The sequence below is a fragment of the Passer montanus genome, unplaced genomic scaffold, assembly GCF_014805655.1.
Source record: "Passer montanus isolate IOZ18808 unplaced genomic scaffold, ASM1480565v1 scaffold203, whole genome shotgun sequence".
NCBI classification, from domain to species: Eukaryota; Metazoa; Chordata; class Aves; order Passeriformes; family Passeridae; genus Passer; species Passer montanus.
In genome coordinates this window covers 117,023-143,088 of record NW_024366626.1, presented here as the reverse complement: position 1 = coordinate 143,088, position 26,066 = coordinate 117,023, and the positions used below count along the sequence as shown (strand labels likewise).

At 37.2% G+C, this 26,066-nt stretch overlaps 1 protein-coding gene across 1 annotated transcript in view; it reads right to left on the bottom strand.

Annotated features, from left to right (window-relative positions):
- LOC120501793 (fibrillin-2-like) overlaps positions 1-26,066 on the bottom strand; it is a 120,936-nt gene that overhangs the window by 17,391 nt on the left and 77,479 nt on the right. Inside the window, exons 27-48 of the mRNA XM_039708482.1 lie at positions 25,775-25,900; positions 24,837-24,962; positions 23,827-23,949; positions 23,580-23,705; positions 22,882-23,007; positions 21,807-21,929; positions 20,557-20,679; positions 18,794-18,919; positions 16,528-16,650; positions 16,191-16,313; positions 15,752-15,913; positions 14,709-14,777; positions 13,915-14,040; positions 13,097-13,222; positions 12,442-12,594; positions 8,292-8,360; positions 7,633-7,758; positions 6,777-6,902; positions 6,271-6,396; positions 4,852-4,968; positions 3,260-3,385; positions 2,862-2,981 (exon numbers count right to left, since the gene is read on the bottom strand). Coding sequence (XP_039564416.1) covers positions 2,862-2,981; positions 3,260-3,385; positions 4,852-4,968; positions 6,271-6,396; positions 6,777-6,902; positions 7,633-7,758; positions 8,292-8,360; positions 12,442-12,594; positions 13,097-13,222; positions 13,915-14,040; positions 14,709-14,777; positions 15,752-15,913; positions 16,191-16,313; positions 16,528-16,650; positions 18,794-18,919; positions 20,557-20,679; positions 21,807-21,929; positions 22,882-23,007; positions 23,580-23,705; positions 23,827-23,949; positions 24,837-24,962; positions 25,775-25,900 — 2,691 coding nt within the window. The remainder of the gene's footprint in view (positions 1-2,861; positions 2,982-3,259; positions 3,386-4,851; positions 4,969-6,270; positions 6,397-6,776; positions 6,903-7,632; positions 7,759-8,291; positions 8,361-12,441; positions 12,595-13,096; positions 13,223-13,914; positions 14,041-14,708; positions 14,778-15,751; positions 15,914-16,190; positions 16,314-16,527; positions 16,651-18,793; positions 18,920-20,556; positions 20,680-21,806; positions 21,930-22,881; positions 23,008-23,579; positions 23,706-23,826; positions 23,950-24,836; positions 24,963-25,774; positions 25,901-26,066) is intronic.

The window sequence follows — 26,066 nt, the reverse complement described above, 5'->3', positions numbered from 1 at the left end:
TGACTCCTTCAAATTAGAGTTTCTCAATGGCATGAACCTTCTTTTTTAAACACCATTATAATCAAAACATACATGTTAAACAAATGCTTTCAGAATATATTTCCCACAGGAACAATATTTTTCTGTAAAGAAAAATCTATCTATAAACATCCAAATATTATTTTTTAAAAATCTGTATGTTGGGCGTTCTTTTAAATTAAAGCTATACTTTTTTCATGCTCCCTGGAAGATTCTGGGACAGGAACTATAGCTAGTTATTAGCATAGAAATACATTTAATTGCATTTACATGCCCAGATTTATATGCAGCAGTCTTTTACTGCCACTTTCATTGTGTTATTTCAAATGTATTCCTCTTCTATTGAATAACCTATAGTCTATTAGTATTAGAAATTAAGATTTATTTTTTAATAGCAGTATATCATTAAATATTATATTAAATAATTATGAAACGCATGAGCCAAAGTACTAGTATTTAGTGTAAATATCAAGTGTCTGTAAAATTGTGCAGCTGAAACAACACCAGATGTACATCCCCCATTTGTACAGACAACAGAAAAAGCAGGAAAATAATATATTAAGAGACCCTTAATTTTTCATATCTATTATTCCAAACTATATTTTAACTTATCCTATTCTGCAAATGCCAAAATAATATATAAACTATCTTGCTATGGTAATTTTTAAAGGTAATTATAATCTGATAAATTATGAGATGTATTTTATTAATCTTCAAAGTACAATGCTTTTTCAGTCTTTCAGTAAGGAATATTGGAAGAGCCATCACAGAAGCCTGTGGCTATATAAGCATTCCACAATAAAAGCCACATTGAGCTTGACCAAAGTATAGGCAGGAACAAGGCTCTCCTTCCATGAAAATTAGCTTCATGGATGTTGAATACTCAAATTTGTGGTGCCATTTTTGCCCGTATTTACTGAATTCTCTGCTGTACTGAAATTTAGAAAACTGCTCAGCTAAGAAAACAATGGAAATACAATCTTCATTACTTGGAAAATGTAAGTGGAGAGAATAAATCAGGTGGGAGTAGAATCTGTGATATAACTTCTGAGAAACCTTGAGTCCTACTTTCATAAATTGCTGTTAGGTACAGCACATGGACAAACCACTGCAGCACAATCTGGCATTTGACTGAATTCCAGTAGTTTCCCAGGCTACATTCTGTGTGAAGCACTCTAAGTCAGCTTATTTCAGAGAAAATGGGAAATAATTTCCCAGTTGCTGTGATAGCTGTAAATATACAAAACTCAGAAATTCAGCTGCATAGGAAAGTTGCTCTTTTGAAGTGCTCATTACTACTGCAATGAATGGTTTGGTGCTAAAGCTCTTTCTGTGGCCATGAAGGAGAAGGTGACCAGCCAGACTGTGGAAGTAAACAAGTCCTTTTCCCTTTATTTTCCCTAATATATATTATTATATATTCCTATACAATGGAAGGGAATACATCACATGGGTAGGTGAAAGCTAAGAATTTTTCTGTGGCCCCAGTTTTCTGTTTTCTCCTGCATATAATCACCCTGAGCTCACAAAGCAATCAGCCACTGCCAACCTTCACATCACAGACAGCAGCAATGGATTCTCATAAAGCTGTTTGCACACAACATCAACAGAGGGTAATGAGGAACATCTGCTGCAAGGGCTGTCAAAATATTAATCTAAGTTTTAGTGCAATCACATGTGATAATCTGGGTATTTCCTAGGAGATCTAGCTTCAGATTTTCTGGACATTTGGCAGTATGACAAAAGAATGCAAGCAAGACCCTTTCATTCAGTTTGGGCAAAAAAATCTGTCTGGCAGTCACTGATGCTCTCAAAAACATAGATTCTGAGAAGGTACTAAAGTGGCCATAAACAGTAACATTCCTTGAAAACCAAAAGCTTCCATTATTTTATATTCATGACTTTAGAACTGTAGGTGATTTGAATTCACCTCAAACATAACTGCTAATACGGAGCCAGCAGCTGCCAAAAGAAATCATGAAGTTGGCAGGCAAACTGAATATTTGGTGGCATGATACAAGTGGCTGAGAGAACTCTGGGGCTTAGAAAAATAAATCCTGTTGTTCAAGACAAAAACTTCAAAATGGTTCCTGTTCCTGCAGCCACACAGATTAGGTGGCAGTAAGTCTTAAATGCCCAATAAATTCACAGTATCCCATACTTTGCTCTGTCGGAAAAGCAATTTGAAATTTGGATTAATTTCTTGCTCTCCGCCAGCAAATCTTAATTCAGTGTGTGACATTCAGCTCCTGAGTGGCATTCAAGGCTTTAAGTGAGACCTCTATGAACAAACAAAAATTGAGGACTGGTCTCCTCCTTCTCCTCCTGCGAATCTCAGCACTTTAGAGGCATTATACAAAACAACAAACTCAGAAAACTGTTGTTAGAAGAAATTGACTTAACTGATTGTTCCTATAATCCCATAATTTTATCAAGATTTTTCAAACTTCATTTCCCTCTGAAACCAAATGCTTATTAGTTCAGGCATTGATTGCCAATTATCTTCTGCAAAAATTACATAAATACAGTGACAACACCTGTTATATGAATCATAAATCATATTTTTTCAGAAGTCACTGAAAGACAAAATACTTTCTTTGTAAAAGTATTTTGGTTTGCATTAATGAAGGCATCAGTGTTCAAAATAGAGTACTATACAGTATAAAATATTCTTCTGCCTTTCCTTTTAAAATCTCTTCCTGAAGACTTTTCAAACCTATTCCCTGTCACCTTAAGTCAGGAAACATTAACAATCATCAGGGTGTAACAACTGCTTTTCACCCAATTAGAACCACATACAAATTCTTAAATTGTTCAGGAGCAACAGTTACAACTTGCCTTACCAATACAACTTTCACTTTTTACTTCATATCCTGGCGGACAGATGCACCTGAATGAGCCTTCCAAATTTTGGCAGGTACCAGGAGAGCACGAACCAGGCAGTGCCACACACTCGTTGGTATCTTTGGGGAATGGAGGAAATCAAGAAAGGTTTAGAATCTTGTAATTCTTATGGTAACAAAATATGAAAAACACTGAAGGGTTCTGTACTAATTTTCTTTTTCTAAGACAATTAATTGCTTGAAGACCGACAACTATTCTAAAAAAATGAGTTTTCATTTAAGTCACCATCATTCTCTTTTGATATTCAGATATTCAGACGGTGTTGCTTCCCTCTACACGGGAGCTATTAGTTTATTTCAGCTCACCAGTACCTGAACATCATGTGTTTCATACGTACCTACACAATTCTTGCCATCCAGAGTGAGCTCGTATCCTTCGTTACACAAACACTTGAAAGAACCAATTTCATTGAAACACCGTCCATTTCTGCACACCTGACCAAAGGAACTGCACTCATCAATATCTGATAAAAAAAAGTTAAAAATATCAAAATTGAACCCAAGAAGTGAGAATTGAGTCCCAGCATACTACATACAGTATGTTATGAACACACTCAAGTTTCAATTCTTAGTATTTCTGTGGAAAAAGTGCATCTTGTAGCAACAAGAAATCAGCTGACAGCTGGAGGAAAGTAACTCTCACTCGAGCACCAAGATGCACATTCTAATTTAACCACAGTTTTTTATAGGGTATTACAATTTCCAGCCTTCTAGCATTACTTCAGTTACTACATCTGGAGATATTCAATTACTCTTAAGAGACTGCATGACAACAAGTTTACCAAGAGAGGAGAAAATGTTACTTGGGGTGCTCTGGATTTTATCTGGAGCCAGAACAGGAACTTGAGTTTCCTCCTAAAAACCCATCTCTGCCAATCTCAAGTTTTGGACTATGTAATTTGCTTTCCACAGGATGATTTTCTCCCTAGTAGCAGTTCTGAAAATATGTTTTAAAATTTTTGTTATTTTGTAGGATTACTTCAGAAACACAGACTTAAAGGAGCACTGCATAAGGAAAAAATATGTATGAGGACGAATAAATGAAAAGGATTTTGAATAAGCATCAAGCTGTAAGAAAAACTTGTACTTTGCATCACATTCTTGTTACTTTAAGTTTTTCTTGCCTGCATAAACACAAGAAAAGGATTTAAAATGCTTTTTAAAAGATGTAACAGTTCTCTCCTGAAGCTGAAGACTTGCTGTGTCTTCCTTCTGTAGCAGGAAGGAGTGTAAAGCCTCCCTCTTTTCTTTGCTTATGCTCTGCACAAGGGAGATCTCCAGGCTTATGAGCCTGTTTCTCAGCCCAGGAAGGTGTTGGTTGCTTTATCACAAGAACCCAGGAATCAAAGCAGTCCAAACTTATCAGATACTGGTGCCCTGTGCTTTAGGGAATGTGAAATAGCAATGCCTGTGTCAGCTCTGCATGATTTTGCTCATTTTAGGAGAGCAGATCTGGAGGGTTACAGATCAGCTGTCCTGGCTTTCTTACTGCTGGTCTGCTTCTTCTTTCTCACCTTTCTCACCCTGTGCAAGTGGCAAGCAAAATGGTGAAATAAAGGAATTATTTTAAATTCATGAAGCAGCCCTGGTGGTGGGACAGAATAAGTGGTGCCGTGGACTGTGCTGTAAATACTAAGGTAGTCTAAAAGAGTTGAGAGATGCATTACAGCATCACTGAGCTGAAAGTTGCCCCAGCAGTCCAGATATTTAGGATAATACTATATTACCTCAATTGACTGTGAGGAAAAAACACTTTTAATTAGTTTAAAACATGACAGAAAGGATTAATCTCTAGGGCTGGTTACAGAAGCTACTGCACTCAATTAACTTTCTTCACATCCTGGCATCTCCTCTTCTTAACTACACACTGTCCTCCTTGCCATGCCAAGCCAGCAGCAATGAAAATAAGAGCTTGGATTAGGTCTCTTACCCACACAATCATTATTACGAGTTAATTCAAATCCTGGATAACACAGGCAGTTGTATGATCCAACTGTGTTCTTGCAGGTTCCATTTCCACATGGATACTGTTCACACTCATCAACATCTGCAAGGAGAGACAAACTGCAGGTAGGAACTGGTTTTCCCAGATATGGGGGATGTGTTGTCTGTGCAGAACTGCAGTATCCTAAACTTTGGTCCCTCATTTCATTTGTCATTTATGCTACAGATTTTTACAGCTTCTCAGTACACAAAGAAAAACACTACAGGATGTAATTTTGTGTGTATTTTAAAATAAAAGGTACTATTACATGGAAAAATAAATGTGTATGTGCAATTATCTGAAGGCATTCCATCTTTTTGTTTTCCATACTAACGTTTCTTAATTTCTTTAACATGTACAGGTGATCAGGATTGAGTACAAAAGATTAAGCATCACAGCCCTAAAATGATAAATTGTTATATATATTCTGTACTTCAGAGCCCATGAAAAGCAGTTGAAAATATAACTCAATTTATAAAAGTAAATGGATAATATCAATATCACATCCAGAATTACAAAGACTGCTTAAAAACTTTTGCAAATATCCATTTTAAAAGGAACTAGAGTTCAGCGTCTCCTGTGTGTTACAGTAATTTCTGGAGTTTCATGGGGATCTGAAAGCTCTTGTGATTTTGTCCTGCTAGTTCTTTAAAATTTTACATTGTCTAAACAGGTCACTTTCTCAAATAGCCTCCTCTGATCACCTGACAAATGTGATTTAGTTTAAATACAAGAAGACTCTGGCAAATATGAATATGTACTACAACACAAATAGGTTTTAAATACCTATTTAAAGTTGAAATGCATCACCTTTTCATTTTAAAACCCTGTAGCTAAACAGATTAAGAACAAAGATTATGAATTAAAAGAATAAGATTATTATTGCTCAATCTTATTTCTTATATCATCGCTATCATGTCATCACTTTCACATGAAATTAGTATAAAGTTACATTAAAAGGGGGATTCTGCTTTTTTTAAATGACACATGAACTCAACGGATTTAAATCATTGGAAAATGTGTGGTTTTAGCTCTAAGCTCTCTCACTCTCTGATACATCCTATAAAACTCCCTGTTGAATAAGCCACTATGATGTATTTCTGTGAAAATGTTTCTTCAGTAACATGGAGCTATCTCAGAACACATTGCTTTGTTCTGAGTTTTTTTCTCAAGTTAATTTATGCCCTCCAAGAACAGCTTCACAGACTTTATTCCCCCCAAAAAAACAAAAAACCAAACTCAGAAATGCCTGAATCATTTTCTTAATGTCAGTATAACCTACTGAAAAAATTAGACTCATCTTCCCCTCTCAAAAGAGCCCACAGCCAAAAAAACCACACACAGGAAAGGATTTTCTCTCCATACCCATGCACATAGTCTGATCTTGGGATGCCTTGAAGCCATTGTGACATATGCACTGGTAGCTTCCCTGCATGTCCACACACAAACCATGACTGCAAACGTTAGGAATTTCCAGACATTCATTGCGATCTACAACAAAAACACAAAACAGATGGTGCATGCTATTGACCTGCATTACATCCTCGTTTTACACAAATAACGTTTTTACAATCCGCTGTTATGATTTAAACCAGATTCTAAATTATCTGTAAGTAAATCTGAATCATAAGAGAGCTTCATTTTAAGGGAAGTGCTTGCTTACACACCTTGAGGATAAAACTACTGTCAGAATTTGCCTGATACCTAGAAAATGTCCTTTAAAAACATCACTTTCTTTCCTTTTACTGAGAAATGCGGCTATAAAGCAAAACACAATGCACGAGGTGACAGGAAATAAAGGACGCTGAGAGAAGCACACACATACCATTGGTGAGGTAAAAACAGGAGAGAAAAGCCATCTGATTTCTTACCAATGCAGGCACCGTTGGGGGACAGTTTAAAGCCAGCAGCACACTCGCAGCGGTAGCTCCCAGGGCTGTTGATACAGTCAGCATTTCTCTGGCAGAGGTTGTCCCCGTTGCTGCACTCGTCAATATCTGGAAAAGCAAGAGTTCATGCATCAGAAACTACCCCTGCCTCAGATTTACACTGCATTGTCTGTCTGTGCAAGAGGAAACCTCAGCAGCCTGACCTCCAGCCCTGTGTGCTGGGAGTGCACACAAAAAGCAAAACCAACACCATTCACCCATGCCACCTTCTTGATGAAAAAAGATACCACTAATCCAACTTAACATGCATCAAAGTCACTTTGGAAACCTGCAATATCTGCCTAAAGAAATTTTTGTATTAAAAAAAGCTTCCTTTTCACCTTTGAGCTGAAAAACTAAGTGGCACAGTTTGTAACTTTTTAGGCTGCACAAAATCCTCGAACAAATGACAAATCTCCTACTGGCTTTGCAACACACAAAACTTGATGAGGTTCTATGAGTATCTCTGCCTCTAAAAGAGGCACAAGTTGGAAAAAAAATCCAAGATACTTTTTTTTGAGCAATTCTAAGAGCAAGAATTAAATTTACTCCCTAAAATAAAACAAAACAAAGGCACTGACTACCTATTTAGGGGCTTTACAGAAGACAATTACAAATTTTATTCGGTGCATGTGCATCCATAATAAAGACAAGCACTTAAACTGATTTATAACCTTGAGCCCTACAAAAGCTCCCAGTCTGTCTCTTAGATTTCTAAAACCACATGAATTAAATGTTCCCCTTCCCTTTAGGATAAGCTCAAGGGGGCTAACGAGAAAATAACCAAATTTCAAATCACCTTCACAGACCAGGAGCAGGTCATTGTAGCTGAATCCAGTGGGGCACTCACAGCGGAAGCTGCCAATCTGATTGATGCAAACTCCATTGGCACAGATTCCTGGGATTTCCTTACATTCATCAATGTCTGAAAGGCAGAGGAGCTACTTTAAGTACAGTTCATCATGTCTTTACACGCTGCAAGGATTCTCATTTTCACTCTGTTTACAACTGAGTTGAGACGCTCCTTTTCAGCTACAGAAATTACACACAGGTTACAGAACCACACACATGCCCATTATGGCAGAAAATGGCATGTGAAGTTTAGGAAGTGATCAAAACAGAGTTACACTAAGCATTGGCCAAGATGCAAAACTCACAAATGTGCAGAGAAGCCCCACAGTATTTTTGAAGCCAAAGCTTTTTACCATATTGATTAAAACTCAAAATCATGAACTCGAATGGTGGCAGGTAAGCAAAATACCACAACAAAATGCAGAAGCTTAAAAAAAAAAAGTATTTTACATAAAAATTGGTTGCAATTTGTGTCACCACTGTAACTCCAAAATGAAATTTAACAACTTTAGTAGTATATGAAATGCTTCTTTTGGTTAACATTATGCAGGCTCAAAAAAATTATGCAAAACAATTCTGGGATAAAATAAGATTGGTGAAACTTACCAACAGCTTTTCCAGTATGGATGTCAAAAGTGAAGCCAGGAATATTTCCACACAGGCTCTTGAATTCAGCTAGAGCAAAACATACAGCAATGCATTTTCAGGGAATGCAAAAATCTCACAAGAATTACTTGTAGTCTTCTCAACTACTCAAGAGCTGTTTGAAGCCAAATCTACTCAGGAGAGCAATTTCCTCTTCTACAGCTTGTACTGAAAATTCAGACTGCCAATAAATTAATGCAAATTGAAATAGTAACATACTTTCCTCAAATCTTCGCAGACTTTGGCACATGAGTAAATGTCTGATTTGAGAATGCAGTCAGTCAGGTTTTGGTTTTGTTCGTTTGTTTTTTAAATAGAACTCCTTAAGGTTTATTCCTGTTTTCTAAGCACCTGTAGTGAGAATCTACAGCAGCACTTTCAATCATGCGAAATAAATATAATTTACCAGTACCTATGCTTCTTTCACAACACTATCTATTTTATTTTCTGTGGAATTACTGCAGATCAGTTCCTCCAAACTGTTCAGCAGAATGGAGACAGTGGTTAAAAAGAGATGCTCCAAAAGCCTCACATTTTTTTTAATATGGTCCTTCTATATCTCCTCTTTTTGCACTTGGAGAGTAGAAAATGCTTGATGTGTAAAACAAATTAACTTACAGTTTTCTAGGAAAGATGTTTGAAATTGAGTAGGTTTGCAACATACAGAGAAAAATTTTTAGCATGGATTCTATTAAGTATTGCAGATGAAGTTTTAGTGGCAGAACAGTGCTCTCCAGGCAAAAAGTTATTACACACTTACAGCAAGAATTTTTTATCTAGGTAGAAATATAAAAAATGAGAGGCCTATAACTATAAGCATGTCAAAACGGCATAATACTACCAGAGGAATTTGTACCTGTTTGAGGGAAATGAAGCAATTCCAGTATGAAGATACAACCAGTTTGAATGAACAGTATGCAAACAATAACCATGCAGCCACTATCAGCACCTTTTTATATCCTATCAGCATTCAAATTATCCAGAAAAATTATGTTTCAATACTCAGTTTCCAAATTACTGCCAAGGAAGCATTTCAAGGTGTGAGGCAGGTTATTTCTACATTCAGGGCATTAGGTTTAAGTGAAATATCCTTCAAAAAAGTGAGTAACATTTACAAAAACATCTGATTAACATAAAATTCAAAGGGTTTCTGTAAGTTTAGTATCTGAAGACTTCCATGAATGCTTGGTCCACTGTTGGTGCTACTGAGGACCTACAGGACACTTCTTCACCCAAGAGACACGGAGCCTGCCTTTGATTTGTCTCTAAACCTGAAATGCTGACAAATTATTCTAGCACCAAAACATGAAAAACAAAGAGCTCCTTCTGTATTCTTACAAGTAATGCTCTTTAATCTGGAGCAGTTATAGTCTTCACTGGCTGTACTTTGAGTTTCTTACCATCTACATTTTAATGGCAGCTCCTCAGCAGCCCATGATTTTGAAAAATTTAAGTACCATTATGAATACAATAATTCTTGACAACAAACATCCCTATTTTTTAGCAAATTTAGTTAACCACTGCTCAGAATGATATTTGGCAAAATCTTTTTCCCGCATTCAGACATACTTAGTCATTTCTCTAAGCCAAGCAGGATCCAGTGTATCTGAACATCAGCATTTTCTACTTTCTTCTGTCCTTCTCTTTAATGGCTGCTTAATGTTCACTCAGGTTATTCTGGCAGTTCAGGGTACAGGGCTACAGAGCTGTCTACCACAGCTTCACCATCCAGCAATTTACAGCTCTTCCACAGGTACATCTTTAATACATGTTACTATAATAATTTAATATACTAATACATTTTACATACTACTTATGTGTATGATTTGAAGCTTAGCAACTTAATTATTTTCTGCAAGGAGATGTATGCCTTTTACTGCTGTTAGTAAGCCTGTCAGTAAATATACCAGACAAAAACAGAGCCCTGTGCTCACTACCCTATCCTAGTGGGCAATGATCTCCTACTCCCATGATAAAAACACATCAGGTCTGGGAGGATGAGAAAGAGGCTACAAGGGTTGCTCTTGTTCTATTATGCTACCTCTGCGTTTCATGAATTTCACTGAATTCAGTTTTTCCACACTTTTTCCCCCCACTCTTTACTGCATAGATAAAGAATATATAATTAGGTATGGATTGCATGAAAATGTCTTTTTACAAATGATCCACACAAAAACATGCCAAAGATTTACCTTTTGGAGGCTTGGCTTTGCATCCGTGACTTTAAAAAAATATTTCAAGACCCCATATGTTTATACTATTTTTTAGTACAAAAAGATCTGTCACATAAAGGGAAAAAACTGAGACTGGGCAAATTACCAAACCATGGAAGAGTTCTGTACAATCTTTGTTACCTTTTAACAGTGAAGCAAGCTTTCTACATTTCTTCCAGTAAAAAAAAACAAACAGAAAAGGATTATTATTTTTGGTTAAAGTCTGTATGCTAATAGTTATGATCTGCATAATGTGTAAAACAAAACAAAACAGTCTTTACTACTTGAAGTCTTCAAACAGAGACTGACTGCTAAGAATAAACAGAGAAAAAAGGAAGAAAGGTCTCTGTTCACCAAGGAAAAAAAGGCAAATGTATGGGCATTTGAAGTTCAATCCTCATCAGGGCAGAACAATGCCCTTAATGAGCCACTGGGCTCAGTCTAGTGACGTGGTCAAGGTCAGTGTACCCCAACCCCTGTCTGTGATGTGCAGCCCTCACCCAGATTGCAAAACAACTGACTATAGAACATAAGTGCAGTTATTCAACCATTTCCACTTGGAAGTTGTGCTTGATCCCACACACAATCCCTTTCCATGGTGAAAAAGGTTCAACCATGCCTGCAAAAACAGTAAAGCCATTTAGAAAAGTTAACAAGGCAACACTGAAATATTTCAGGAAATATTTAAACCCCATAAAAATGCTAGCACAATACCAAGCAATTTTGGTTTTAACAAATCATTAAAAGCTGCAGGAGTTTTTGAGAATTTGAGTGTCAGAAATCTAAAAGGAGAATATTCTTTCTTCTACCCAAGAACATCAATTGCATTAATCCCTTCTACCTGTTCACTGTTGTCACCATGGTGACAATTTTATGACATTTCAATAAATGACTACAGGAAAGAATTTCATGAGCTCTCTGTGGCAGCAAACATGTATTTCCTCTCTCAAGCTTATTTCCATTTCCCATTCCTGACTGCTAGGAGCATTCCTTCATTCTCCATCCTCCTATTTAAGAAGGAAAAGGAAAAGGCAGTTTTCTCTTCTTTTCAGTCCTATTTTCCTCTTCTTTCCTGTGAGGGAAAATCTTTCTTAATTTATTTGTTGTTTACCTGAAACCACCAGGATAAACCACTTTGAATGGAAGTAATAAATTCTTTACAGTAAAATAATAAACGATATTAAAATCACAGCACCACAGGCATAGATTAAGTGATACTAAACCAGTAAACCTGAGGAAAGTACATTAAACAACAAACTGTGTTTGTACAAAACAGGCACATGAGTTTTTTAGTTTCATCTAAGCATCTTCTCTCTTTTTTTCAAATGTAAAGAATTTTTCAGTGGATGTCAGGTTTCCCTCCAAGCTGGTGATTCTTCCACCAAGGACTTTTCTGAGTTGAGCTTTCAGGGGTTTCTTATTCCAGGAAATCAATTCTAAAAAGACTGACTGAAAATTAACTATCCTTTATTATTTTCACCTCCATTTAAAGAAGAGAATTTTTTACTTCCCCATACTTACTGAGCAATTTTTGCAAGTTTAGTCACCTTCAGCAGAGGAAATGTAAAAGCAACAAAGCAGATCATGGATCAAATGTGAGACACAGCTGAAAAGTCCAGAAAGGCTTCCTGCACTCAGTACAAAACCCAGTCTTGATCTTCTGACAGACCAGGACTACCAGGATGCATCTCCAACTATCAATAACTAAATTACACTCTCCTAAATTAATTATCCTGGAGGACAGACTAGCCAGGAGGTATCTCTGGTCAGCCAGTATCTTCAACACCAGTATTACTGCTCAGTAAAGGCTCTTTTGGGATGAAATGTTAACTTTAGTTAATAGGTCAAAGCAGCAGATAAAGAAAGTAGCAAAACGGGGTGACCACAGAAGTCTTTACCTGTTCCTGGAGTTGGACATGGCTCACAAGGTTTGTTCCAGGCTTTCCCAATATTGTAGGTGCAGCAGCACATCCTTTTGGTCACATTGAAGGGCAGTTCATTGTCACAGGAGGTTCCATTATAGCTTCTGTAGCAAAAACTTTTCCTCATGTCTGAATGTGGAAAAAGAAGCACTTAGGAAGTAACCAACATTATGATAATTATGATATTATGTAAATATGAACCCCCTACCAAACCAGACAAGATTCATTAACTGTTATCTGAAAAACACAGGCATTTAAAAATAATTTAAGGATTGATGTAATCCACAGTCTTTGTTTTAGACTTTTGTGACATATGTTCTGCTTTCATTTAAAGACACAAGGGGGAAAAACACAAACTCCTAAGAAATCATAAACACAGTGTAGATACTCATCCATTTGTAGGGTAAACCCCACCATTTGGAAATGATTAGCTAAAATAAATGAGTGAACAGTGAGCCCTGTTAGGGAGCAAGAGCCCCTAAATGCTGCAGGACAATCACAGGGATCTCTTTCCTGACAACATGACACCAGCTGGGAGCTAAAAAGAGTTAAAATAAACACAAAGCAGAGGGTCTGGACCTCAAACAGCCCGATGATCTTGCAGTTCTAGTAAAGATGACATTTTGCATACCCATGCAGTTGTGTCCTCCATTCACCTGCATATATTCAGGTGGGCAAATGCAGGTGTAGTTCCCCAAGGTGTTGTAGCAGGTACCAGGACCACAGACACCAGGGTGTGCAACACACTCATCAATATCTAGAAAACAAGAAAAAACTCCAGTTAACGGGGGAGAAAAGGTCCAAGGCCAAGCAAATATTTCAGAGAAATACAACCACAATAAATGCTAAGATAACAAAATCCTTCATTTCAAGAATAGCTTGAAAAACATAGCTCTGATTTTAACCTCAAAGTTTAGCCTTAGCTCTCTTAAGTGCAAGACAATAGACTGAATAAACTCCCAAGTTCTTGAACTTGCCACTGAAATAGGAGCAAATCAACTTCACAAAAGACATTCACACCTTCTTCTCACAATAGGGTTAGTCACTTTTTAGGATCAATTTACAATTTTGGTTGTAACAGTTATGAAAAATTTCAAACACAGAAGGAAAAGCAGTATGAACTTTACTTCACATTGAGTAAATTAAACCACTCACATGCAGAGAGCATAATAAAACTTGCAGGGTGAGAAGACAGAAATCATTAATAACCCATTTAGTTTGCTGAATACACATGGCTGAGGTCTAATATCTAAAATAAACATTAATATATCAAAGTGTTCCATTCCAAGCTTTGCACTAATTGTATCACTTGTACCAAAGATGATAATTTTAGGGAATACTCTAGGTAAGGGTGGGGTGTACCGTGCACACTTAGGATTTAAGTCTAAAAAGTAATGTTTTTCATAATAACTGCACTGTGACAGAGAAAGAGGCTTTAAAGGAACCAACCTTCACAGATTCTGGTCTCTTCACTGAGGTAGTAACCTCTTGGGCATTCACACTGGAAGCTGCCAAAAGTGTTGATGCAATTTCCACCTTGGCAAAGACCTGGCAGCTCCTGACATTCATCAATGTCTGAAACAGAGAGGGGGGAAAAAAAAACCAAAACCAATTCATCATATTTTCATTCCGCAATGAAAAGAAAGAAGAGAATTTAAGTACTACCCTGAAATTTTGCCAACTAGTAGCTTTGAACTGTCATGTGCGGTTTTTGGGGGGTTTTATTTTCCTTCTAAATTGCTCTCCAGGAATGCATGGATAAGATGCTCATTCTCTTCCATTCAAACAGCCCTTAAGGAGCAGTTTCAGCTTGTTAAGCCCAATGTTCCATTGCTGTTTACAGGAATTTGGCATCTAATTCCTCACTTCTGCCCATTTATTGGAACCAGAGCTGCCTTGCCTGATGAATATTTCCTGACATTTGCACTTTCTGCTGATGAGCTGTAATTTTCATAAATGACTTATCCTTCAGGGCCCAATTTTGAAATCCAGTTAAAGTAAGGAAGCACACAAAAGGTATGCACCAGATTGTTTTCCTACTGAAATGTGTTGGACTTCTTCAATATTCTTTTGCTGTGTGCCTTTTCATGTTGTTTCCCAATTCACCTTAACAGTTGTTTTAGCTTTGTGCTAAATATAATGATTTTTGAAAAATGCAGTTCCTCTTCAAAGATGACCCCTTTTTTACTATTGTTATTATTATTATCAAAATCCATCATCACAGTCATTTATAAGAAACTCACCTTCCAAAATAATAGTGATGGGATTTGGTCTGAATCCTTCTCCCCCTGGACAGAGAGTATTGTATTCAGCTAAAGTAAAATATAACAAGAGACATGTCAGCCTGATAAAAAATAAAATTCTGACAACAGAATCATAAAATACCACTTGTGTTTTTAATGGCTGTTCTTCCCTACAGTCATTTGGTTTCTGCTTTTTTGATCTATTCACAGTAAATAAAACATGTGCATTAGATTAACAGAAAACCAATGTAAGATGAGGAGTTATGCTTTCTTTTATTACCATAATTCAGATACTCTTGAGCAGGCACAATATTGATTTTTCCATACTGTGTCCTTTCAGAGGCACATATTTTCTGTTTTGATTAGTTCTTTAATATGAAATGTCAGTATGCTACTGATAAAGGTAAGTGTCAAACTTGGAATTCCTATTGTTATAAGGCTATCAAGAACAACATACTTGGCATTTGTTTTGCATTATTCATTAAAGCCCTTCAAAGCTCTACAAAGTTGACAACTATCATTAAGAATATTTTTGAAAGTACTCAAGAGTGACTTAGACATAAATAACAAGTTATCAACATTCTTCTTTGGAGAATAATGAAGTCCTCCAAATTAAAGCTGTGATTTGAGTTCTGACCATGATTAATTTATTTCCTTACCAGCTTGGAGATGCTGAGCAAAAATGCCCAGCAGATGTACGCACTCTATTTAATTCTTAACTGCAAAGTCCTTAATTAATTTTTAAACGGCAGAAAAGAGCAAAATAAAATGCCCAAAACTACTTGAAGTACCACCTGATCTGGTGGGAATTGCATTCTAAAGCTAAGACTGATTTATTAGTGTGAGAACAGGCACCGAGTCAGTCACAGAAGACTAAGGGTCAGGTCTGTGATGCTCAGGTCCACACCTCTGCACCCTCTGACAGTAGCAGGAAAATTTGTCTCACATGACCAACGTACAGCAACACAGTGAAATACTCTAAATTCCTTTTCCATCCCTTCTGAAATAGCTAGCACCAGGAGAAGATGAGAACTTTTCCTTACTGCTGTTGACAGGGGGACAGGTCTCACAGGGGTTCCCCCAAGCCTTTCCCAGCGAGCAGCAGCACGAGGAACGAGTGACTCCAACCCCAATCTCAGTGTTGCAGGACAGGCCCCCGTCCCCTCTGGGTCCAAACTTCAGGTAGCAGCTGCCCACACGGTTATCTGTGAAAAAAACACACGTGGTTACAGCTGCACACCATGATCCAGGCAAAGAACTGCAGGCATTCATCTGTAATTTCACACCTAGGAGGAATTCAGTTAACACTGTGCTCTTGAAGTCACTGGCACTTCAAGAACATTGATAGTTACTGATGCTGAGAGAGATAACACTAAAAAACTCTATAATAGGATATGCAGGACTGTGGAATTGTTATTTTTCTATCTTATTTGCATAAAAGCAGTAACTTTAAAAGTGATACTTCAGCAAGCTTTTACTTACCCACACATCCCACTCCAGTAGGATTCAGCTGGAAGTCTGGAGGACAATTACACTCATATCTTCCAGGAGTGTTTACACAAAGACCATTAACACAATTAATGGGATCAGAACATTCATCAATATCTGAAACAGGAAATCCACATTTATAAATCTGCTCACTGGAGAGAAAAGAATAATTTTACTTTCTTAGAAAGTTTCAAATGCAAGTGAATTTTAGCTGAAACTGAAGGAGAGTCTTAAAAATAATTCACCAAATGACTACAAATAAACCTTGTTCATCTGCATATTTACGAAGCGACCCTTTTTGCTGCTGTATTTCTGAAAAGCAGGGATTTACCTGTGCAATTTCCCCCAGTTCGATCCAGTTCATAGCCATCATCACAGATACAACGGAACATTCCTGGGAGATTATTGCAGGTGCCAAACACACAAATATTCTGGAAGGAGCATTCATCCGTGTCTGAAGGAACGTATTAAAATCAGAAAGTTACACAGCATTACCACATTATTTTTATTGCTGTTGTTGTTGTTATGTGTCATAGCACCATAAAAGCAAAAGGAGACACATGCAAAGTATTTTAAAAACTAGCATTTTTGAGTTTGTGTAGAATACTACACAAAACTTCTATTTGTGAATTTGTCCTTGTAAAGAAAGTGTAGCAAGAAGAGAAAGACTGTGTAGGCATCAACAGTCCTATCTCCTTGGAGGAAGAATACAGGGAAAGTAGGAACACAGGAAGTAAGAATTATCTATGATTTTCTCAAGCCACACTGAAATAGTTATGTGGTAACTACACCCAGATGAGCTAAAATGCATCTAAAGGACTGCCTGCATGCTCATCTAAATTGAAGATGAAATCAAGTTGAAAGACACTGACAGAAAATTGGATGATTTTGTCAGCTGCAGTGTAGAAAGGAGATGAACACTGACACCATGGACTGCAAAGCTGTGGCTTTAGGCACAAACTGTAAAAGACTTCTGAGCTGAAAGTAAGTAGGGTAGGAGTGGGAAAAAAACCCTCCATATACTGTCAGAGAGCAAGACTTCTTAAGTTGCCAGAATAAAGCAGCTGCAGAAAAGGCAAATGCTGTTCTGGCACGTATTAGTGAATTATTTTTAGCACAGACAGGGAAGTGGAAAGCATTAATATCATTTTACAAAGCACAGCCAAATCTTAATTCGAAATTCTGAGTACAGTGCTCTGCTGATGAACTAACAGTGCACAAGATGTGCAAAAGGGGTATTAAAATTATTACAGTAATGAAATATCTACTTTTAACCTGGCTGGGTTACCTCAGCCAGAGGCTGAGAAGCAATAAAATGCCTCTTTATAGTAACATATGAGAAAGGTTAACTTCTGAGGGCCCTTTGAGGCACATGTTTTTTAGGGAAAATGAATGGTTAACATCCAAAATCCTGAGTCAATTTCATCTGGAAATAAAATTTCTAGATACCCTGGGGTAAAGCCATGGAATGACCTCCAAATCAGATCACTCAGAAGTTAATGCACTGACATCTCAAGGGACTTCTGAAGAAAGTGGATTAATAATTTTCATTACAATTATTTCACTAAAACAAGACTGGATTTTGCCCCTTGATTGTAGAAATCAGCAAAGGACTCATCTTACCATAGTACAGATTAATATATCAACTTCAAAATTATAGAAACAAAAGCTAACTCCTTTTAAGAATTCAGCATCCAGATATTTCAGTTTTCCAACAGCACAATTTAATCAATGGAATGCTTTCAGACCCTTGCTGTAATCATAGTAATATATTAAGCACTTCTCCAAAATCCTTCAAATGTTGGACCCAAATCCTTCAACACACTGACTCAAAATTTACATTATTACACTGTTTTTCAAAACATTGGTTGGCTGGAATAGACTGGATCTATTAGGGGATTTTTATTAGACCATTGGCACCACTGTAATACAAATGAGCTGCATCAAGAAATTCATTAGAGATGACTGACTATACTTGATAATGATTAACAAATCTGACTGTAGCACAGGTAATTCCTCAGAAGCACCCTGAATTGTTCTGAAGTCTGATTCATGCATGTACACCTGATTGCTGGAACCTGCCATGCTCTGGACTGAATTTTCTAGAGATTAAATTCTGAAACCTGTTCTTCATATCTCACAAAGAATTTTAATTTCCAAAGATGTTATGTGGTTTTCACCATTAAATATGAAGTAAGTTAAAAGCTAAAATGCTTTCGTTTACTATACAGTCATATTAAACAGCAACAAGAAAAAGGTAACAGAACACCACAGGGAATAGAAGCTGAACTGGACTAGAAAGATAACACAGGATTTTCTGCACACTATCCAATAGTGACAAAAAGGAATTTAAAGAAAAAAATTTTACAAAATTGCTGAGGCAAACCTCTGCTCTGGTATTTATGGGTGAAAGCCAGGAAAACATCACAATAAAGAATGAAAGCAACCTTCCAACATAATTCACACTGAAGAAATTCCTTGTACGTGAAGCATGTGGTGCTTTCTCTGCCTGCAGACTGAGCTCCTGGTTGCTCTTTGCTTCAGAGCAGCCAGCCCAAACTCAGAACAGAGCTGGGGCAGCAGCAGCAGCAGCTCACCTTGGCAGGACTTGCTGTCAGAGGCAGGGGTGAAGCCCATCTCACACTCGCAGCGGAAGGAGCCGGGGGCGTTCAGGCACTGCCCGTTCTCACACAGCTCCACGTTCTCTGCACACTCATCAACGTCTGTGGAGACAGGAAAACCTCTCTGAAACTACAGGTTTCACCAGCAGAAACACACGTAAATATATCCTTGTCTTCAAAATAATAGCGCTGATGAGCATTGAAGGTGTAAAACAGAACACTTATATCCTGAAGTAAATAGAAGGAATGCAGAAAAGCAATCACAGTTTCCAAAATTATTCCTTTCACCTTCCTTACTCCTTGTTTTTCATTAACAGATTAATTTTTTTTTTTTAAATAATGCAAGCTTTTAAGACTCAGTTTTGAAAAATCTTGAATAGCTTGCTTAAAAAGTCAAAATTTTGCCTCCTGGTATAGATTGCTATGCTATTTTGACAGAAAAGTTGTTCATCAGGCAGATTTTCCTAAATAATACATAGGAAACTATTATCATACTCATTTTAGACAATATTCTTTGAGAGTGAGGAACATTACAAGTACTGCTTCCACATCAGAAATTCTCCTAGTATGCCCCTAAAGAGCTATAAGGAAAGAGAATCCCAAGAAAGGGCATTCACCACTGCAGTCATCATAAGAAGTGATAATTTTGTCAGGTATGGTTATGATTGTCCAAAAAAGATTTTATATGTTTTCTTCATTTTATTAGTCCATAATTAGTATTATATCTGATTTTTAGAGAAACTCAGAAGCTCAATACATGGATAAAAAATTGTGCTCATGAACCAAAAACTTGAAATACAAAACCAAGTCACATTTGAAGGTCTTTATTCTCAAAAAAAAACTTTACACTACTAATCAGAAAACTTTGTTACTAAACTTTAAATTAATTTTTGTTTGTAATTAGGCAGTTACCCAATAATGAGTACATTCACATTTGTTTTCTAGGTATTTTACTATTATTAGGATGCAATTCTTCACACCATTAAATATGCTGACCAAATACAGGATGTGTTAGAAGTCAAGAGCAGAGATAATGCTGCATCTCCACTGTATACAGTGATAAAGACCAGAGTAACCCAAAACACACAGTAATTAGTATTTAATATAAAATCCTCATACTTGATATAATACATGTCAGATTATTTTGAGTCACCTCCTGTGTGAATAACAATGCCATTCTCACCTACAAATTTAAATGCAGAGATCATGGACAAGGTTTTTTAACTGCAGTTTGTTTTTCTGTTTAAAATTAACAATGCCATTCTCACCTACAAATTTAAATGCAGAGATCATGGGCAATGTTTTTTAACTGTAGTTTTTTTTTTCTGTTTAAAAAGTCGTATGTTAATGATCACATCCTGTTCTACTGGGTGATGGGAAAATAGATTATGCCAGAGAGAGGAGCTGTAATAAAGCTGGTATTTGGTGTTCTTGACTAGAGGCACTGCTGCAAGCAGGACATGCATTTGCAAAATAACTGGCATGAAGATGAGGAGGAGGAAGAAGCAGCAGACAGGAACTACCCCCAAAAAATGGACCCAGTGGGTCCAACTGGAACACAAATCAAAAAAACAATCAGATGCCTCTGACACCATTTCTTATGCAGACAGGAAGCATCTTGATCTTAAATTACATTTTCGCACTTATTGCCTTGCATTGCAGGCTTAGGCCTAATTCACAAAGGTTCCACCCAAGAGAAGAAGAACCAGGGATGATTCAGGTGTCCCAAAACCCCTTACCAGAGCAGGTGAAGCCATCTCCAGTGAACCCCTCTGCACAGGCACAGTGGTAGGAGCCCGGGCTGTTCACACACTGGGCGCTGGCGCTGCACCGCTGGGTCCCGTTGGAGCATTCATCAAGATCTGCACATTGGGGTCAAAAAGTGCACGTAGCAGCACAGCAATTAGCAAACTGGCTGGTAATTAACTGCCAAGATAACCAGCACCACTGCAAACTTGATTTATGCCTCCATAAATACACACATTTAGTATTAGATGATACAGGGTTAATCTGTAGTGACTCCATTTTAATTTATCTTCCTTTAAATTACAACGGGTGGGACTGGGCAAAATATTTCTGAGCAACAGATGGCATTCAGCTGGCTCATAACTTGGATGTTAATGTCCTGTTAATGAGCTTAAAGTCAAAATTCATTTAAAAAAAGAGAAACTGAACCAAAGAAATGCAGTGAGGTAAAAATCTCCCACTTATTTAGGAAGTCCCCTCAAGAAATAGCAGAAATTGAAAACAATGAAACCTCATGAGAGTTGATGCAAGCTATTCACTTGGACCTTAATATGTACCAAAAAATAAAGAAAAAAAAATAAAAATAAGAAAAAGGAAAAAAAAAAAGAAGAAATGAGAAATCTCATAATATGGTCATTTTTTTAGCACATCAATAAAGCCTAATTGTGAAGCTCCACTGCCACAGATCCCAAAATGCTCTGAAAACAAAAAGCAAGTATTACAATCTTTTACCCACCAAACTGAAACATGAAGGCAAGGGGACAGACACAACTACAGCAGCCCAGCAAATGCAGACACAGGTTTCCCACCCTCCAATCTTAATTTGGTTTATATCAGGGTCTATAAATCAGATAAATTACAAGGTATTTACAAAAAAATGTTTGAAGGACTGGAAATATTCTACCCAGAGGAAACAATAAAACAAAATCTATTTAATTTCTGAGTTTGGGGTTTTTTTGCACATTCTAGTAGCAGTTGTATATAAACTGTATAAAATACGTAGTTAATTCAGTAAGATGTTACAGCATTGTTTCTGAGACAGTAAAATTTTCTTTTTTCTTAGAAAACCAAATGTGTGAAACATAAGAATCTTTCATACCCATGTATCCACAGGCTACAGCAGACAGAAGAATAATTCTTTGTTTCTAATGGACTAATCACACAGCCACATTACATGCTTTCAAATAAAAGGAAAAACAAGAGTGGGGAGAGAAAAAGAAATCTTTGCTTTCCATGTACTTACCAATACACTTAATGCCATTTCCAACCCAACCTTCTCTGCAACTGCATTTAAAACTTCCTGGCACGTTGACACATGAGGCATGCATGTCACAGTTGTGAGCTGCAATTTCACACTCATTCACATCTGCGAGCACAAAACAAACTATCAGTATTTACATCAGAATATTAAAAATTCTGCTCCTTTTACATAATTCCACTGTGAGGGTTTTCAGTCCGTTAAAAAACAAATGTCTTAGAATAATTCAAGCAAGTTATTTTGTATTCTGTATTAGTAAAAAGGAGTGACAATTCCATTTTATTTTTGCTCTTTGTTTGCAAACATGACAATCAGTCCACTTTCCTACAACTGCTTTTCAGCATAAAATTAACACTCCTTTCCAGAAATATGAAATATGCTGATCTTTTTATGCCTAAAACTGGGATGAGGTCTTTGGGTGCACAGCCACCTTTCAGTCATAAAAATAATTATACACCCACAGCTGTAGTACTTATGGAACAGATTCCTAAACACAAAATTGTAGAGGAAATTCTTTCAGCTTATTTTGGATGAGTCTGGATTCTTGAGAGCATGCAGAAGAAAAGGTACTGCTTAAATATCACAGAACTTGTAGGGTGATTATGAGTGACTACAGAACTTTAAAAATTATTGGCAAAGGTTGAAGGATTTTTTAATTTTTTTTCCCCCTCTTGTTCTTTCCTTAGACACATGGCCATTTCCTGCAGCTTGAGTTGAGTTGAGTTCATCCTCCAGGTACATGTGACAAATGAGCACTGATAAAAAACTCCCAACACAACTGCAGCCTTGCCATCCCAAGCCCTGTTCTGTAACAGGGGTGTTCACACAACCTGTGCTGCCAAAATCTTTTAAATTAATTTGCAAGGGGCCTCCAGCATTGATACTGGTGAAGGAACACTCCCTTTAAAACTCTGGCACATGCAGGTAGATGTGAAACACTCATATATATATATAAATATATACAGATACCAACCTCTCTCTTGTGTGTGAACACTTGTGCATTTATTTTACCTGGAATCCAACCAAAGTATGTAAGACATTCACGGGAGATCTGTTTTACCTGTGCACCCTGTTGTTCCTTTCTTGACTGAATACCCAACTTGACAGTGACAAATGAAGGAGCCTTTGGTGTTTTCACACTCCCCAAACATGCAGATGTTGGAATTCAAATCACATTCATTCACATCTGTAGGTGATTATAAATTAATTATTAGTTGGACATTATTGTCATTTTAGAACACTTTATTTAAGGTGAAAATACCCACTATATGAGGTCATAATATATTTCAGCTGTTCTACTCTGTAAATTGCCTAAAACAAGTAAGAATAAATGCGTAGTCCAAATTCCATGGTCTTGTGGTAAAACAAATACCATTTCTTTTCACCTTTTTTTGGAATGGTAATTAAAGGAATATGAAGCAAACTTCTTCTTACAAGAATCACTTAAAATCATTTTCTTAAAACATATTTTTGATCATAACAATTTTATTCCAATGAACAATTTTTGAAGTGCCCCCTTCTGGACCCCTCATCTAATCCCTTCTCAGCACACATGTTCCATTATAGTAAAATCACACCAATGTTTTTTAACTATGAAATCTGGTTAATATTTAAGGACTTACCAAAAGGCATACAGATTATTTTTTAAAAATAATAATTCAATACCCACTTTCAAGGACACAGGAGAAAGAACATCCTGAAACAAAACCTGCAGAATTTTCAAGACTTACACTGTATTCGGTGCTCACAGCTACTTACCAACACAAGCTTTCATGTCTACAGAAACCATAAATCCATCATAACAGAGGCAGCGATATTCCCCTGGGATATTGGTACACTGCCCACCATCACAGATATCTGGATTGTTTTCACATTCATCAATATCTGAGGGGGGGGAAAAAAAAGGCAGATAATAATTCTGCTACTGGCATGGACAGGCTGGAACACCACATTGATTTTGGCTGAAAGGTGATGACTCTGGAGTTTTCCAGGTGTGAAATCCTACCTGCACATGTCCTGACATCTGGCATCAGAGCATAGCCATCACTGCAGCTGCACTCATAGCTGCCTTCTGAGTTAGTGCAGTGGGTGTCACAGCCTCCATTCATTATCATACACTCATCAATATCTGGGGAAGCAACATTGGTAGCAGTAAGTCTACTTCTTTAAGAAAAAAAATCATATTTCCTTCACATGTTACATAAAGAAGTTATCTGGGGAAGAAACATTGGTAGCAGTAAGTCTACTTCTTTAAGAAAAAAATCGTGTTTCCTTCACATTTTACATAAAGAAGTTCATCAGTGGCTTCATTCTGATTTTTTATTCTCATTCTACTGTTTCTGATTTATATTTGGTTCATTTTGCCCTCTTTCAACTGCTTTTTCATCTGTGGAAGGATGCTGCTAACTTAAGTGCTGGTTTTGCCCCTGTGTATTGCTAGGGGTGTGGAAAAAAGCTCAAGAAACAAAGTTTGGAAATGAAAAAAAAGGAAATCCTGAGAAACCTAAAGCTTGAAATGTAGCACCAATTCGCAATTGTCAAAAAAGAACCATAATAATAAAACAGAAAATCCTCTCAGTACTGCTGTTCTTTTTTTCAAGGAGGTGATGTGCTGGCAAGTAGGTAATTCAGTATTATTATAGTGAAGGATTAAAGAGATGAATATGATAAGGAGAAAAAAGTGAAAGATAGGCCATCAATGCATAGAGATTTTCTTGCTTGATCAAGAAATCTAGGTGTATTTTCTGGTTGCCAGCTCAAACCTCTGATTTTAATGGAGCAGTACACTAAGTACAAGTATTCTGCAGAGTTCACTACAGCAAATATATTTTTATACCTTCTTTATATTCCTTTATACTTCTGTATTCCCACAACAGCTCATGACAAGCCTCAAAGCACATGAGAAAACAGCCCTGCTGATTTTCAGAAGCGAGGTGTGAAGTTAAATAAAAGCAAGGACAGATGGAACAATGCAGCTGAAGCACAAGATCCCCCGTGCAGGTGCACAACACTTGCCTGTGCATCCCTGTCTGTCAGGAGTGGGCTGGTACCCAGAGTTACAGAAGCACTGGTACGTCCCAACCATGTTCACACACTTGCCATTTCTGCAGAGGCTGTCACTCAGCGAGCACTCATTTACATCTGGGGAAGAATCGTTCAGATCAGTGGCAATTCAGGATATTTAACAGCTTTAACAGCTCAGGTTCCAGGGAGAATGAGAGGTAATATTGCAAACTGGTGGCTTTCAGGTTTTTTCAATTTCTTTCTTGTTCTTGGCATGTTTCAGTTCAAGCAACAGAGTTCTGCACGTTATGTTTAAGCTAAAGTGTCCAAAGATTTATCTTCTCTGACTCAGGTCTGAGAGCATTCATTACAGAGTCTGCTGTAGACATTAATTACCAAGTCTGCTAGTCTTCATCAAGAAAATAAGCCACAGATATAATATACTTTGGTGACTTTTTCCCTTTTTTTTGTTCTTCACCATCGTTTTGGTGGATTATGTGTTAAAAGGAGAGATCCATTTTAACACTGCTGTAGACATTAATTACCAAGTCTGCTAGTCTTCATCAAGAAAATAAGCCACAGATATAATATACTTTGGTGACTTTTTCCCTTTTTTTTGTTCTTCACCGTTTTGGTGGATTATGTGTTAAAAGGAGAGATCCATTTTGGAGGACAACACCTTTTTGTGACTGATTAAAGTTGCTCCCATGAGTGGTACAGTCTTTCCAGCTGCTAAATAACCCCTAAGAGGCCTGGTAAAACACTCCTCTTTGGAGCCAACAGCACTACTGGCACTAAGGATCTTACAGGCTTCTAGTTTTTTATTTGAAGATACAATTTTTTATATAAAGGAGGAGCATTAATTTGTTTAAGAGATTCCTAGGACCCCACCTTTTCCAGGGACTGACCATTCCTCCAACTAAAGATTATTTTCCTGAGTTGAAACTCACCCAAGCATTCCTCCTGTGATGGTGAGAGCTCATGCCCCAGGGGACAGTCACACCGAAAGCTCCCCTCAGTGTTCACACAGGTGCCCCCTCTGCACAGCAGAGGGTTGCGTTCACACTCATCTATATCTGCAAAGAAACAACCATGTGCAGATATAAAATGGGCACACATCAGGGGCAACAAAGAGAAAAGCAATTCCCAGTGTCCACAAGTGACAAAATAGAAGGATTGTTTCATGGTGTTGCTCCTCTACTCATGCTGCACAACAGAGCAAATCAAAAACTATGTATCCTT